Source organism: Silurus aristotelis (genome assembly GCF_946808225.1).
Source record: "Silurus aristotelis genome assembly, chromosome: 25".
Classification (NCBI taxonomy): domain Eukaryota; kingdom Metazoa; phylum Chordata; class Actinopteri; order Siluriformes; family Siluridae; genus Silurus; species Silurus aristotelis.
The window spans coordinates 6757310-6774812 of record NC_139598.1 but is presented as its reverse complement, the minus strand read 5'-3'; the positions used below and the strand labels follow the sequence as shown (position 1 = coordinate 6774812).

Below are 17503 nucleotides of genomic sequence, written 5' to 3'. Positions count from 1 at the left end.
GCAACAAGCAAAACATATGACAGTTGTGGCCATTTCACAACAACAACAGCGACTTAGAACAGGCAAACAAAATATTACACACTGCCATCTCACGAGCCTCCATTGCTCTGAGCCCTGTGGAATGAGATGAAAGATGGAAAAACCCGAAAAACAAATGCATGAGCACACCTGCCAGAGAACGAGAGAATCACAGGGGAAGAACAGACGCAGGAGAGGACATATGCTGATCGAGAGTTAGTAGAAAATCTCCAAGCGTCGGGTCACGCCAGTGTTAGTGGATAAAGCCTGGCGCATGCCGTGGTCATCCAAAGGCAAGAGTACAGAAACGTCAGGCTGTAAAGAGGAAGGGAGCAAAGCGAAATCAGGACTAAATCCTCTGTACTAATTCTGTACAAACACCTTTGATTTGGATACTTACACATGGATCCACTCAGATGCAGAACTTAATACTATGTGCATACTCATATACATGACATATATTCGAGCAAGACTATACAGCAGATATGATAAGTATAGTTTGCTAGATGCTTATTTAACTCATGCTCATGACCCTTTTCAGAGGTTTTTTGGCAAAATACGCGTAAGTGATTTTATTTATTGTTTTATTTAGTATAAAATCAAACGAAAATAAACGTGAAGCCTGATATATAAAATCATTGACAGAAAATTGGTGTTTACTGAGTTTTAAACAAAATAATAGCATATTTACTGACAACAACACAGGTTTATTTTATTACAAAAACAAAGACTGATTATTGTATTTGGTATGTCCACTCCTCTTCCTCACCATCCTCATCGTCCCTGAACCCCTAAAAATTCACTTAAATTGCCATCTATTAGCCTGCTGAATTATTATTTTTTAATCTAAAAATAAATGCGAAAAAACTAATGTTTGTGTATTATGTATTTCTTCTCTTAATTGGTAAATATAACAAATAAATTATTATAATCATTTAAGTGTTTCACTAAAAATTGATAATGACAAAAAACAAATATTAGCAAGCTACTACATTAGGTTGGATTTTTGGAAATCATATAAACATTTAATTTCCACCAGTATGGAATCAGTTAAAAATTATTTTAAGATGACTAATTTTTTTTTAATGAGTTTAATTTGTTAGTTTTTACATTTAATTAGTTTAATAAATAATAAAACTTTGTATTTGGCATTGTGGCAGGAATAATGCAGATTGCTCAAATGAAATATCTAATATATCTGCTGTATCATATTTGATACATATTTTTAGCATGATTTTACTTTAACATTCTGTAAAAATATATAAATGACTTATTAGTTGCTTCAAAAAAGTACATATTCATATTTAAAAATCAGTAACAACAAACTTTATTTTTATCACAACTTTTTAAAAATCAGTTAATAGGTCATACTGTTAAAGACAGCCTAAAACCTGCTATTGACTGCAGAGTGTTGATAAATCCAATAGGGGGCAGAAGCCAAGTCTTAGATTGTATACAACAGGTTTTTGAGTAAAGTATTGATAATACAGGTGGTACAGAGGCCTCAGAAACTCGTCGATCAATTTGACACATTTGGCGTTATAGGGTTAAAAAATGTAAAGTTTTTAAACAATTCCAAACATGTTCCAAACGGGGATATTAATACCAATTTCATGAATTCAAGTCTAAAAGCCTAGAATCAAGAAACTGAGATTTTTAGTACTTTCTATGGTTCTTTAAAATGGTTTTGTGTGATCTAATGTTTACACCTTTTAGTGGTGTATAAGGTCCTAAAATAATTACATATTATATTACATATCATAATCACACAAAGCAATTTATTAAACAAGCATTCAGGGATATATGAAATAGAAATATTATATGTAATTTCACAAATCAAATCGAATTTTACAATTTTGAAGATTTTTATAATTACAGACAAAACCAAGACATTACATAATGCAGTTTATGCAAAAGTTTGACCAAAAGCATTACTTCTATGCAATTTGCTATAACTAGATGTAATACGTTAGAAGAAATATGTTATGTAATAAGCATAAAGAATATGTTATTTAATGTAATAAGTTTAAAATAATATGCCCAAACTGAATGCAATGTTAGCATTTGGCTTCATTTGTTTTTGTAAACTGTGACTATTGCTGAGTCTGAATCTGATACATAAGTTCTTGTACATTTTAATTTGCGTATATTAAAGTGGTAGCTGAAAGGTTAGGGCTGCTGTTGGGCCTCAGAGCAAGGCCCTTAACCTTCTCTACTCCAGAGGGGTTGTATCGTGGATAACCCTGCACTCTGACCTGCACTCTGACCCCAGCTTCCTATCTAAGCTAGGAGATATGTAAAAAAGGAATTTTACTGTGCTGTAATGTACTCTATATGTTACACGCAAAAGCCTCTTTCTTTCCATAAAGAGTTGACTTAAAAACGATGCAAGAAGGACTGCCTCTATTTTTTCATTGGACTTTTTGATTAAGCAGTTGAGCAGTCACATGACATGATCTGATTGGCTCAACAATCATATCAACCAACAAAACTAAAATTCTAGAAACAATATTATGATGCATAAATAAGTGTCCAGAGTGCAGATTTAAAAAAACAATTCATTTTTGAGTGCTTTTGCTTAAATTATATAAATGTGAATATGGCAAATAAATGTTTATTTTTGGATGGATTAATGAATTTCAATTCCTATTATTCTCCTTCAAGGATTTACATAATTAATAATAAAAAAAACGAACTACAGTTCTTGTGGGGTGTTCCTGGTCTGCAGTGGTCAGTATCTATCAAAAGTTGGCCAAGGAAAGAACAGTGGTGAACCTGCGAATGGGGTCATGGGCGGCTAGGCTAATTGTTGCTCGTGGGGAGTGAAGGCTGACATGTGTGGTCCGATCCAACAGACGAGCTCCTATAGCTCCAATTGCTGAAGAAGTTAACGCTCTTAATGCTCGACGGGTCACAACTGTTCTGCCAGCAAATAGGGACCAACACAATATTAGGCGGGTGGTCATAATGTTATGCCTGATTGGTAGCCATAAATATATTCCTGATTGGTATTAATATAATTTTTTTTTTATAAATGCTTTATTGAAGTACCACCCAAGTTTAACTAATTATCAGAAATAAATAAAGTAAATAAAAGTTTTTAAAAAGTTGTATAGAATTTCCCTTAATGAGAACTTATTATATGACAACTTAATATATTCTGCCCCATTTTTCTATTCTAATAATCTGTCAAACTCATTATAATTAACTGTAATACTGCTTAATGTTGTCAGTGACTGCCTGGGTGTTGCAGACTGCAGTATAATGTAATTAGCCATAGTTATGTAATAACTGTAAACAATTTCACAATAGAGTCAGAGTTTGCAATAGGAGGGAGCTGTTTTAATTTGAATGAATCAAACCTAATCAAATTGTAATTGCCAAGTTTGCAAAATACAGAGCCTCTCCTATGTGTTTGCTTTAAGCTGTGAAAAAAACCCAAAACTTCAATATCAAATTGATAAGAATATACAACAATAATTTGGGCAGCCTCTGATAATTATCATTGGGCATTGAATAGAGAAAACAGTGTAAGATAATCACTTATGAGAAAGCAATGTATGAGTGATGATTTTTTAAGACAGAAACAGAATGAGACACATAAAAGAACACACTGGATCAAACATTATAAATCTACAAATGGGTCCAAAAATCTGATTTCACTACCAAGTAGTAGTGTCATATAATCTGTTATCATAAATAAATAATATTTAATCAAATAATATTCCACAAACAAGATTCTATCTCCATTAAGTCCCAAATTGTGTGTTCTTATTGATTGGAGGCATTTGAGTTGCCATAGAGAATCGTATTAAGGAACAGAGCAGACAATAATAACCATAACCCCAGCCATCTGATCCACAAGCCATTTCTGTAAATGTATTGCTAGTTTTAAGTAGCACAGACCATTTATTTAGCTGTTTTTACATCGTTTAAAGTCACAACACAACTACATTTCCCAGATGAAACCCCAGCCTTCTAATATGGCCAACAGACACACCATATCCCACACTGTACATTGCATTCAGTCACCCTCATATTGATTTAACACACACGTTCACAATTTTACTATCGATAACAATGTAAAAGAACTTTCATCCAAAACATTGCTTAGTATAATGCCATTGTTCAGTTCTTAATCCCGTCTCCATCTCTCTCGTCATTAGCTTGTTATTCTAAAATATGCACCTTTTCTGTGTTTAGTACTAATTACTTATTTAGGCTTGTCACATTGTTGCATCATCAACTTCTAAACCATTTTCCTGTTCCATGTTACTCTTTCTTTCTTTATTGATTATTTTTTTGCTTTTGTAATGAATTATTCCAGTTTATAGTTTTATGACTATGACAATGACTCTGTTTTTACACTAATATAAGAACATGCTGAGCACCTACATTCAGATCCTGTCTGCACAAAATACAGCAGTTATAGATTCTTGTGAGCAGTGACTTTCTTTTACCTTAATTTCTGAAGTAAATTTGGCAAATGCTTAAATTAAGCAATTTCGATTGTAAAATAAGGCCTTAAATCAATTTGGAAAATGAAGTATGTGTGACTTGGATATTCAGGATATTCATTCGACTCAAAACAATTCTGGGTAGTAGACTCAGATTTTTTGGACCATGATGTATTATGTTATCTCTGCACAGCAGAGAGCCGTACTGACCTTAATGGCTTCCACTGTATCATATTTGTCCAGTTTGTTGATGTGATTGGTGATACTGGTGTTAAGAGGTGCAGCAGAAATGGGATGGATCACTGTTGCATCATGGGATTGCTGCTGATATCTTTGACAGTAGGTGTAAACCAGCAGAGTGACCAAACAGCCTAGAATGGAGCTGCTCAAGCCCACAGCAATCATGTGGAATACGTTGAAGTCTGTGCAAAGAAACAGAACAGATGGTAAATTAAATGTATCCAAAATTTTACGCAGTGCCAAAATCTATTCAAAAAACATTTTGCAACATGAAACAGTTTCTCTAACTCCAAAAGTAAGGAAGAAAAGGAAGTTATTTAGTGACACCCATCATATCCCAATAATTTAAGTCCTATGTGCATAATGCTGCTGTCAGATGAATTCCCAAACATGAGAATTATACACGGCATAGCTTAATGGCAACCAATCAGGCATCACATTATGACCACCTGCTTAATATTGTGTTGGTCCCCTTTTGCTGCCAAAACAGTCCTGACCCGTCAGGCCTTAACAGCATTAACTTCTTCAACAATTTGAGCTACAGAAGCTTGTTGGTTGGATCGGACCACACATGCCAGCCTTTACTCCCCACGTGCATCAGTGAGCCCCGTCTGCAAATGACCCTATTGCCAGTTCACCACTATTCCTTCCTTGCACCACTTTTGATAGATATTTGGCTTGTATTGATAGATATTTGGCTTGTGTCAAACTTGCTCAAATCCTTACGCTTGCCCATTTTTCCTACTTCTAACACATCAATTTTAAGGACAAAATGTTCACTTGCTGCCTAAAATATTTCACTCACTAACAGGTGCCATGATGAAAAGATAATCAGTGTTATTCACTTCACGTCATAATGTTATAATGCCATGATGTTATGCCTGATTGGTGTGTTGTGGCTTCCCCTCACGATTACTTATATTATATTTATATTATATACATATAAATGCTGGGACACTGGGTATTTTAAACATCAGTATAACATACATTGAGTAATAAAAAAAACAGTATTTAATTAACAGTCATGGGAGAATGAAAATAAAACTCCATATATATATATATATAATATTTAATCGCGATTAATCACATGAGTTGTCATGAGCCATAACTTATCCTTCATGAAAGTATATCTTTATTAAAAGTAAATCTATACTCAACATAGAGCAATAAGACATTTACTATATTTCCACACGGACGGTTTTAATTGCCAGAAGTGTGCACCATGTTGGATTTGGGTGCTTAATTACAGACTTGGCGCATCAGTAAAAAAAAATATATAAAATATATTTAGTGGTTAAAAATATTTTTTTTAGTTTATTCTTTAAATATCCGAGTAAAGGAAGGATGTTGTGAATAAATGTGTCTAAATGTGCTGGTGCACACACTGATGGGAATTCTCATTTATAATCTGTCTCTCCATTTGTAAACTGAATTTCTCACTATAGAATGGTGTATAGGATGGAGTTTCAAATAGTTTGGAGATGGCCTTGTAAGCCCTTCCAACCAAAAACTTGCTAATCGCCTGAGGTCATTTTTTTTAGGAGTTGGTGAGAACCACAAAATTGTTATTTAGCCAATTATAACTAAAAACAAAATAAAGGAGTGTATACTTTTTATTTATCAGTATCTAAAATCTGTTTCAGTGCTGATGGTAAATATTTTTTTAACAGTGTGCTGCAGATACTGAGAAAAGATAGGAAGGGAAGTAAGGCAGACCTCAGGACCCCCTTTGGACTGCATTCAAAAAGAAAAAAAAAAAAATTACACACTGGATATTTCTTGTGTTGAAATTTAATTTAATTCATATTTTTGCATTAATATATAGCTTTTAACAGTATAAATTATCACAAACAAAATTTTACAGTATTTTTTGAGGTAATCAGCTAATAAGCCAGTCAGAGGTGATATAAATATTACTTTAGTTTATTTATATGTATTTTTGTGTGAAACTTATTTTGTTCATTTTAAGACTTTTATTTTACATTACATTTTTGTCTTTTTTAATTCTGCAAACTGATATTTTTGTGGTGATTTGTTTGTGCCATGCTTTCATAAAAGAAAGAGTGAATATAAATTGCATGTTAGGTAACATTCTCAAAATATAACTATTTTGCCAAAAGCAATAGTCTACACTAAGCTCAGGTTTCAAAAGTGTTATGAAAAGAAATAAACTTTTATATTATTTAGGTCTGTTTTTCCCCTAGAATGTCAAATGTAATATTCATTGTTATTAATAATGAATACAATAGTAATACAGTTTCTATTTTAGTTTGAGCAGGTCCAATTTATTAGGAAAACCTGGAATCCCAGCTTCCTGTCCTTGGCTGACAGAAGTGTAACCGACCAGGGTCCTCTGCTGTTGTAACTTATCTAGTTTAAGGTTCAGTGTTTTGAACATTTAAGATACTGTTCTACAGATTTTCTGTATTTTCATATCAACAAGACATCTCCACACATAGAACTGTCACTCACAGAATGTTTTTAGTTTTTAGCACCATCCTGTATTAATACAGATCAGCAGATTCAAAAGCTCAAACAAGCCTGCCTACTACTAAAAAACATGTTACAATGATTTTGCTTCATCTGCATTCTTATGTTGATGTGATCATTAATTGAATCCTTTGATTTTTAGCTGCAAGTAACTCCGTGAATGTGCAGGTGAACAGGCATTCCCAATAAACTGGATGGTGGGTGTACATAGTAGTAACACATACTACCATATACGCGCTACTAAGTCGATAAATTCATAAGCCCTGAAAATGCTATTTAAAATAAATTAATGCACAGCCTGAAAATGGTCTGTAATTCTATTCAATGCATTTAATGATTCTATGCACTGAAGTGCCAAAATAACAAATAAAAAAAGCACCCTTGTAACATGTTTGTTTTCTATATCAGTTATAGTAATAACTATATGAATATATGTCACAATCTCTACTATAGTCAATATGTTCATCTATTAACAGTTGTGTATATTCTTGTTGTACACAGTACTATTTGCACTTTGTGTAGGCGTGCGTTGTCTTGCGTATTGCACCCTTAGTCTCGATATTTCACACGTAGAGGGCTGTGATAATATAAAATCATCTTGACTTGTCCATCTGGTATATAATACAAGTGTGTAACACACTGCATAAATCATTACCTCCACAGCGTCTCTCCGTGTGACTCGAGTGTGCTACAGAGATCTCTGAGGGAAAAAACAAAACAAAACACAAGTGTTAGGCTGATAAGAGAGACAAATAGCTAATAATAAAGCTGGCACCCAGTGTTCTTGTGATGACGAGTGCCAGGTGTAATTAAATGAAATGAAGTTTTGTAATGGAGTGCTTCCAAAGGCTTCTGTAATGCATTATAATGGAAGTGGGCCAAACTCATCTCGTCACAGAGTACTTAGATTGATAAGATTCATCTGCATTTTTCTATGCTCACACATATTACCATAAAAAAAAAACTATGCTTAATTTCTAATATGTATTAGACCGGCTCAGTTTGTCTTGTTGTTGCATAAAGGCTTAGCCTATATGCTGTAAATATAGTCTATATACATGTACAATGAGTCTTTAAGCCCTGCAGTGTATGCCTGTTCAATTCAGTTTGTTAGGGAAGGTGTGGAATTGTCATTCAAACACAAGTGTGAACCAATCAACAGCACCAATCCCTAAGGTTCTCACAACAAATCCTCTAATCCACTGCTCTTTAATAAGAGCCTCAAATGAGTATATAAAATATACTCATGGCAGATGCACCTGGCAATTCAAGAGTTTTGCCAATTTTTCTCATTTCAGACATGCTCTGTTGCAAGTTGTTCGCTAAACAATCTGAGAAAGTAAGTGGCGGTGGTATCTTAGTGCCTAAGGCATTGGACGTTCAAATCCCAGCCACACCAAGCTATCAAGGCTTTTAACCACATCTGCTAAGATATATAAACGAGATAATTATAAGTCTCTCTGGATGAGGGTGTCTGCCAAATTCCCATAAATGTAATTAGGGCTAAAAAGACCTTTTTTAAATTTTTTAAAGAATTAGTTTCCTCGTGGTTACATTTGTAATACAATACCTATATGCCACAGCTATTTGTTAAGACTGGACAAAGAGTTTTCTGGAGGTTCTTTTCATTTGAGCAAGTTGTTTGTATCTTACTGTGCAGTGCTTGAATTGAGTCAAGTGGACCAAGTCTTGGGGACCTCCCTAAGTCTATTTTTTACTTGTCATGGGGGGTCCTGGATCCTTAATTCGAGCACTGATACTGTGTACTGTAGCAGCAGTGATACCTGCCAGCCAACATGCTCCACCTTAAAAAGATTAGCATAAAACTATTTGTTTTAAATGAACCAATGGTGAATATTTTACATGATATTACATAATACAGTTCATGAATTTCATAAACCTTTAATTTTCCAACATTTGTCAGTTGGCAAATCCTGGGGAACCTTCACAAACAGTCTTATATGACGTATCTCTGCCTCCCTACTTGTTTATATTTGCAAAATGGATCCCAAAACACATTACTGTAATGCCTGCGTTCGATCAGGCCACTTACACAAGGAATAGTACGAGTCACTAATTAGCCCAGCGCCACTGAGATTGATTATTTGGTGGGACGTGCATTAATGACTGTCGATATGAAGACAACTTGGAGTCTGTGTGCTCTGGAGTCAATACAGGAAGTATGTGTATGTGTTTTCCATCGCTCCTGCCCCAGCTCATTCTTTTTGCCTGATAGTTAGTGTTACTGCTTGTCAGTCGTTTTAGTTTTCAGGGTTTTGTTATTCTGTAATGAGATTGTGTTGGGATTCCTCATTATGTTTGATTTCAAGTCAAGTATCTTTTCTATTTTACGACTTCTATTTTTTAGCATTCAGCGTTCCCATTTGATTTTTTTCCTTGTTGAGCACCAGTAAAAAGGTCGGCAGACTGTAAATCACTAAGGCTGATAACACAAATTAAAATACATGTTTGACTGGATCAAATGAGGTTGTTGCAGCATGGTGCAAACACTATGTGCCATCTGCCACTGGTACCTGAACAGGTCTTTGGTGTTCAGACCCAGAAGGCACTAAATGATAGCCTCCTTCTGTCTATCTTAAGTAGAGGCAACTAGAGGCCCTTCTATTCTATTCACATTATTCCTGTGGAGTTGTTTTTTGAAAACCTGAACAGTGAATGTCTGAGTTATGTAGGATACTGTGCTTAGATACCGAACACAAAGATGGAAGTTTTACCATTGACCATTGCCACACCTTTAGTGACCCAAACAAACTGGCTATACTGACTGCTGAAATGCTGTCATTACTAGAAGACAACCAAAACCAGAGCACTTGGCTAGTTTCTTTTCAATATATTTTCCAATTCCAATAAACCCATTCCAAATGCTATCCATACCAGTTTCTGGTTTGTAACCACAAATCTGAGCAATGCATATTTCTACATTCTACAATTGTGCTGAAGCACTGACAATTCCTTTGCATCGACACAAGCAGACTGATGCACTAGTTTAGAGTTTTTGCATTCGGACCAACTTTAGCACCCAGGTGTTTATAAAGTGTGTATTTGTCAGTCCTTTGAATAGAAAAACCGGAACATTAAAGCAAATTAACATTCATTTCCTCTAACAAAAAACTGTATTCTTGGTAGAGCGAGATTTTCAGAAACCTATAAAATGGAAAAAGAATCTATAGAAATGTATAGATGACAGATATTTGTGCTCCATACATTTTTATGGTAGTTTTCAAAAGAGATGCTTCTAATTGACTGCAAACTACTGACCCTCAAGCCAGTACGATGGGGCTGCTTATGACCCAAATTCAATCAATAGTCAATACAGTAGGTCTGGTCTGACAGATAGATAGATCAGTTTATGCAACTGCTAGATACTTTGCTGCTAGGCTCACATAAATGAGTCAAAATTGATCTTCGAAGTGTGGAACATCTCTGACTTTCATGTAAATCTAATGGTCCCATAGTCTTTGAGCAACTTTCCATATGAGCAAGTAAAGAATAAAGAAATAAAGGAGCTTTGGATTTTGATATCCTAAAGACGATTAAACAGATGTAAGTCTCCCAATTGCATGCATTGTTGGTCAAAATGCAGTGTCCTCCTTAGTGACCAAACATGCCAATCAATAGCTGACCCCAACCTTTCTTAGGTTGACTCACTTGAATGTAGCTGAACCAACCCTGTGCCCACTGATGGGTCTCATGCACTTTGTGGAAATGACTGTTATCTAATGGCTTAGTAAATAGCTGCATGTACAGATGTTTCATGTATAGGAGTATATACAGGAGCATGTATAGGAGTATCATTAAGGTTCTCCTCTGTGAAAATCAATCAGATTCTATGAAGCACACAATTGTGCAATATACTTGAATACAGGTCAAGAGGCACAGTCTTGCATTAAGTGCTATTTAATGGATGGTGTGGTTACTTTCTGGGAGTCACTAAAAGGACTAAGGCTTACAGACATTTGGGAAGTGGTCTACCATTGCCAAATTCTATAGACTGATAGCTGCTTTTATGTAATACTTCATCATTCAATTTTTGATCTAGTTTTCCAGTTTCTTAGTTCCACAGATTTCTGTTTCTGGATTCCAGTGTTTTGAGTTCCCTACTAAGTTTTGCATGATATATAACATTAAAAAAGGTTACTTAGTATTCTTACATTTTAAATTCCATATCAGTGTAATTGTCATGTCTTCAAATATCTCTCAAAACTATTAGTTTTCCACGTTAATGTTTACTTAAACTTTAACATTAGTGTTTATTTTTCTTGTTTCCAAGTCACGTTGTTCTTCCATTCCTTGCTTTTGCAGTTTCCTTGTTTAGAGTCTTAGCCACTGATCATTTGTCTTTTGTGACTTTGTCCTTTATATTGTTCTACCAAGTGACCTTGTGTTTTTTTTTTTTAAAGATGCTGTACAAATTGAATTAAATTGACTCTGTGCATATGTCCTGACTTTGCTGAGTCTGGTCCCATGGTGTTGCTATAACTGTGTGTGTGTGTGTGTGTGTGTGTGTGTGTGTGTGTGTGTGTGTGTGTGTGTGTGTGTGTGTGTGTGTGTGTGTGTGTTTTTATCCACCTGGGATAAAGTTGGAGTCGGACAGGCAGGCACGGACTTCACTACTGTTTCCAGAACACTGATTCCCGGTAGGAAATAGAACGTCGCAGTGACGAAGACGGATTTGAGAACCGGATGAGTCACAGTGGGACCATTCAGACCAGTCAGACCAGCTCTCTGTGGAAACATTGCAATATAGTTATTTTTATCTTATACAATTTATACAGGAATCTTGTGTCAAAAAGTCCAGAGTCCACTATTAACAACTTTTGTACAAAGAAATAATTTTATTAGCAGTTTTTTGACAAGTATATTATTTGGGTACAAACTCCAGAACCTTATGTAAAAGGGTAAAAACGCATCGAATTCATAGAAGGTCAGTGAAAAAGTCTATTCTTTGCTATTCTTCAAATTCTATGCTTTTTCATCCAGAGCTTGAGCCTATAAACTGATCCCACAATCACCTCCACCTACAATAACTCCCACGCTAACCAGTTTTAACATAAACTCTGAAGCTCAGTATACTGTATGTCCATATTTACCTGTATACATACAAAATAGCATTTCTTGACTGAATCCTTTAAACTTTTCTTATAAACAGCTGCAACTGGTTAATAAATCAGTCATTTATCATTTAGGAATCATCCTTATTAAACACCTCTAATTAAACTTATCAGCTCGTGATAAGTATATATATATATATATATATATATATATATATATATATATATATATATATATATATATATATATATTATAATATTATATTATATATATATAAAATAAGAAAATCACAATATAAAAGCTTGCATAGGCACACTATCTAGGATGTCTTTGGATGCTGTAGTGTGAAATTAAACAAGCCTGCTTTAGAGCCGTGACACTCTAATCTTCTAAACATCTAAACTGGAATGCTGACTACATATCAGGCCTATTCACCTTACATCAGCACCTGACTTTACTTACACTCTTGTGGCTGAATGAGCACAAGAAGTTAAAAATGTACATCTTCCCAGAAGAATGAAAGTTAATATAACATCAAATGCACCTAAGTGTGGAAGGAGATGCTCAAAAAGCACATTACAAATCTTATGATAAGATGTCTATAAACCTTTGTCCATATAGTGTAGCTACAGCCCTGTACTGGAACAGCAAGGATTAGGGTTACAATTAAGACAATAAAATTTGAAAAAAGTGCATCTGAGATGATGGATCAGCATTTCAGCCTCTACAGCTAGATGTGCTAAACAACTTTAAGCATGGCACCGACTGACCCAAGTGACCAACAACCTCAAAAAGACACAAAATACCACAAAATACAAACCAGTCATAAGCAGTAAAAAAGGCCAAATTCGAATTTGCAAAGAAATGTAGAGATGAACCCTGAGACCATTTTGCAACCAAAGTGATGCAAAAGACAAATTGTGAAAAAAAGAAAGGGTCCGTATTAAGCATGGTAAAGAATGGTGAAGTTATTGTCTAACTTTGGTTTGTATGACTGCTTCTGAAACAATGGCATTTATCTTTAATGATGTTAAAACTAATAGTGGTGGGTGCAGAATAAATTCAGACGTTTGGACAAAATATTCTATCTGCCATGTTCCAGAGAAATGCCTCCAATATAATTGGGAGGAACTTCATCATGCAGCAAGACAATGAACCTCAACATACTGCCAACACAACAAAGCACTTCATCAGTGGAAGATCTTAGACTGCCACTCAACAGACCAAAACACAATTAAGCAGGCATTTCACCTTCAGAAAAGTAGACTGAAGGAAATAACCCCACAAAACAAACATCTACTCAGATTTATATTTTTAATCAACAGCAAAACCAAAAAAGTACTTCTAAGGGGACTGTAAACAAGCTCCTCTTTTATTAGGTGCCTCAGTATTTGATTGAATTTTAGTTTATTAGGCTAACAATCAACATTTTTTTTTCCCACACACACCCAAAAATATTTGAAACATTAGTGCTTGCTGATGGGATCTGTCCTGTTTTTGCGAAATGATAAATGTAACTGGGTAAGAATGGAATCAGCATAAATTCAAGTTTTTCTCTAATTTAGTTATTAGTCAATTGGCAGTTTACCCACACACCAGTCAGCTACCAACCTACGGCAGTGAAGGCTAACACATGCTTTTTTCCAAGAAACATAAAGCCAATCAAAAGTGATTCTTATGTTGCATTACAGCACAGTGTAAAATATTTGACATATAGTGGGGGTTTGTAAATTTTGTAATTTACAAACTGCTGATTTTGTAAATTTACCCCTTACAAAGAAGTGAACAGTCTAGAATTTTTATAGTTTTAGGTTTATTTTAATGGAGAGAGACAGAAAATAAAAAAGTCCATTAAAAAAACTTTAAAGAATGCATTTTTTTTAAATTAAAGAATCCATGAAAAAACAGCAAGAATTCTGACTCCCACACAGTCCTGTCCTTTTAAAAAAGAACACCTAATATCAACTCATTATGTGTATAAAAGACCTCTCCACCACCATAGGCAAGATCAAAGAGCTGTCAAAGGACATCAGGGACAAGAGTGTAGACCTGCACAAGGCTGGCATGGGCTACAAGACCATCTGATTGTTGCCTTGGTTGCATGTTTTTGTCACTGTCCTGCTGGAAGACCCATCCACCACCCATTTTAAGTGTTCTAGCTGAGGCCAGAAGGTTCTCATCCAAGATTCTACAGTGCATGGCCCATGTGGTTCATGTGGTGGTCTTCCTTTACCCTTAGCAGAGATATAACATCCCCAAAGCAAAATGTTTTCTCCTCCATGTTTGACAGTGGGGATGGTGTTCTTGGGGTCATATTTAGCATTTCTCTGCTTCCAAACACGTCGAGTCGAGTTGATGCCAAAAAGCTCAATTTTGGTCTCACATGACCACATCACATTCTCCCAAGCCTACTCTAAATCTTTCAGGTGTTCGTTGGCAAACTTCAGAATCCTGTTCATGTGTATTCTTGAGCAGACGGACCTTGGTGTGTTACCAATTGTTGTCTTGGTGACTGTGGTCCATGCTCCCTTGAGATCATAACAAGCTCCTCCTGTGTAATTATATATATATATATATATATATATATATATATATATATATATATATATATATATATATATATATATATATATATATACTGTAAAATTCAGCGGCTTATATATGGGTGCGGTTTATAGTCCGGAAAATACGGTAATAATTTGTGTTTCTCTCTCTCTCTCTCTCTCTCTCTCTCTCTCTCTCTCTCTCTCTCTCTCTCTCTCTCTCTCTCTCTCTCTCTTTTTCACTTATAAATGAAGTTCTCATCAACTGGCAACTGTCAAGTCTACAAAGAACTGTGCTGTAGATTTCAACTCCAAAAACACACAGTCAGAAGCTCACAATCACCTTCTATTAATGAGATAAACCTGTTCTCACTTGCTCCTGCACCTCTTTAGCTGACAATTAAAAAGAAATGTATCCAGAGAAACATTGCGAAGTATCAGCACCGCTTGCGTTACTAAGTCTATGCATGGTTTGTTTCTCTGTTTTCAGATTTGCTTCTCTGGTTTTGATCTTTTGTTCTGTTTATGTTTTCTTGTCTCTGCAATACCATGTATGTTGTTTACTGATCACCTGACTTAGATTTAATATTTGGTTTATATTTTGGTATGTTTGCAAAACTTTCAGTACAAATTGCCTGCAATTGTATCTGTCTGAGCATTAATGATATATAAGTAGTTTAAATTAGCTTTTGAACTGCAAATCATTAATTTGAACAGATTTTCTACATTGGCCTAGGACTATAATTGCCATGAACAGATTTGCACTCAAGTTTCCATCAATGAACTATTAACGGAATAATGAATGAATAATGAATGAATATTTGGTGTCACCCAGATAAGGACGGTTCCACTCAAAGTTCTTCCTCATCTTGTCTCAGGGAGTTATTTCCTTGACAGCATCACCTCTGGCTTGCTCAATAGGGATACATTTCTGAATTTTAAATGAATATTTAAATGTTTTTTTTCTGTAATGCTGCTTTGTTACAATGGCCATTGTTAAATGCTTTAGGCTAATAAACGACATTTAACGGACATCAAATCTTTATTGTGTCCCTTCGGCCAGTTAATTCTGTTTAGTTCTGTTTGGTTCATCTGACTGAGAACTTGTTACGACGCTAAATGGCTAATAAGTCGGAGGTAACTAAAGCAAGATAAAAGTAACATTTCCATGCACAATAAGATGAATGAAATGAAGAAAAAATGCAAATGCATGCTTAAATAAAAAGAAGGAAGCAAATAAATTACACCGTATAAAATTAATGAACGATTAGCATTATAATGTTCAAGTTTTCAGTCTCATGCTTTTAAAATGCATAAAAAAATCTTTTTATAATGGATGGAATATTCATTATATCCACCCTGTTGTGCTTGAATCTTGCTTGTCAATTTTACTGAAAAAAAAAAAGAATACACTGCTAAAAGTTGAACAAAAATTCAAAATTTTAACAAATCTTTTAACAGAAAAAACTTTAAATATGAATTTATCAACTCAAATAGCTGTTTATCTTTCATATATTGTCCTTTTATTTGCTACATTTTTACTTTACATGCATTTTTATTAAATCCATTTTTATCAATTAACTACTACTTTTCTCCCTCATGTTGCACTCGCAAGTAGACAGAATTAAAAAAAGGTGCCAATAGGATACATTTCATGCTACATGTTAAGCTAAAATAATTAATTAACCAAGCATTAGAAGCCTATTACAGCTTATAACAATGTTTACAAAGCAATCACAAAAAATTTAAATTGTAGCCATAAATCGTAGCCGTATGCATCTAAGCTTTACAGAAAATGTACTTGTGAATAATGAAAGCTTTATGTCAGCTCTCATGTTGTAAACTTGTCATTAGTATTCACTTTCGATCACTCACTGTGTGATCTTAATGAATGGTGTGACAGGTGGAGCCACAAAAAGGTCATGCTGGAGTTTCACTCAGGTCTTGGCTAATGGACACACTGACATTTGAATAGCAGATATTCACTTATCTTAGCCACTATATTTTAGCCTAATGTGGTGGAGGTATCTCACCATTTAGATATTTTTTCTCTTTCTTCTTTTCATTTGGTTTCATTCTAAGACATAGATTTTTTTTTTCCCCCCTGAAAGTGTCAAAGAGCATTTACAAGCATGTGATTCCTGACTGTGTTCATGTTCATCTGTGGAAGTGCCTTTACGGTTGTGATATGTTGTTGTGATATGAGTGTTTGGGTGTGCAAATATTGTATTAATGCAATTACAAAAAGAAACAGGAAGGTGGTTTAAAAGCAATAGATTTTATCATTATTATTATGATGATGAGGATTACTATTCTTCTTTTTTTTGTGGAAGGCATTGGAAGGCAAGGTCTTTTATATTTTAAATTGAAGGTAACAACCCTAACCATATCTCACGCTCCCGGATCTGAACTGTCTGAAGTTAAATGCCAATGATGCCTCAGATCACCTCAGTTTTAAAAATGTTAACAAGCTGCCAGTGCTCGGTTTGCACAGTTTTGTGAACTGAAACTTCAAAGGAAAAGGGCCACTGCTCAGTTATTGCAACCTTCATTACCTTACAAGGCAGTCATATTACAAGGCGGTCAGTCACAGCGTTCAGCCTCCAGCAAGGGGATATTGTTACCAAGCAACCGCACAATGCTGTTGATGGCGTCGTAACAGATAGAGTTAAACCGACAGTG

At 34.9% G+C, this 17503-nt stretch overlaps 1 protein-coding gene across 2 annotated transcripts in view; it reads right to left on the bottom strand.

Moving 5' to 3' along the window:
• sema5a (sema domain, seven thrombospondin repeats (type 1 and type 1-like), transmembrane domain (TM) and short cytoplasmic domain, (semaphorin) 5A) overlaps positions 1-17503 on the bottom strand; it is a 232001-nt gene that overhangs the window by 3822 nt on the left and 210676 nt on the right. Inside the window, exons 20-22 of one of the 2 annotated variants that reach the window (XM_083530259.1) lie at positions 11796-11951; positions 7861-7905; positions 4686-4897 (exon numbers count right to left, since the gene is read on the bottom strand). In XM_083530259.1, the coding sequence (XP_083386385.1) occupies positions 4686-4897; positions 7861-7905; positions 11796-11951 (413 nt within the window). The remainder of the gene's footprint in view (positions 1-4685; positions 4898-7860; positions 7906-11795; positions 11952-17503) is intronic. The other variant, XM_083530260.1, reaches the window with a different exon arrangement.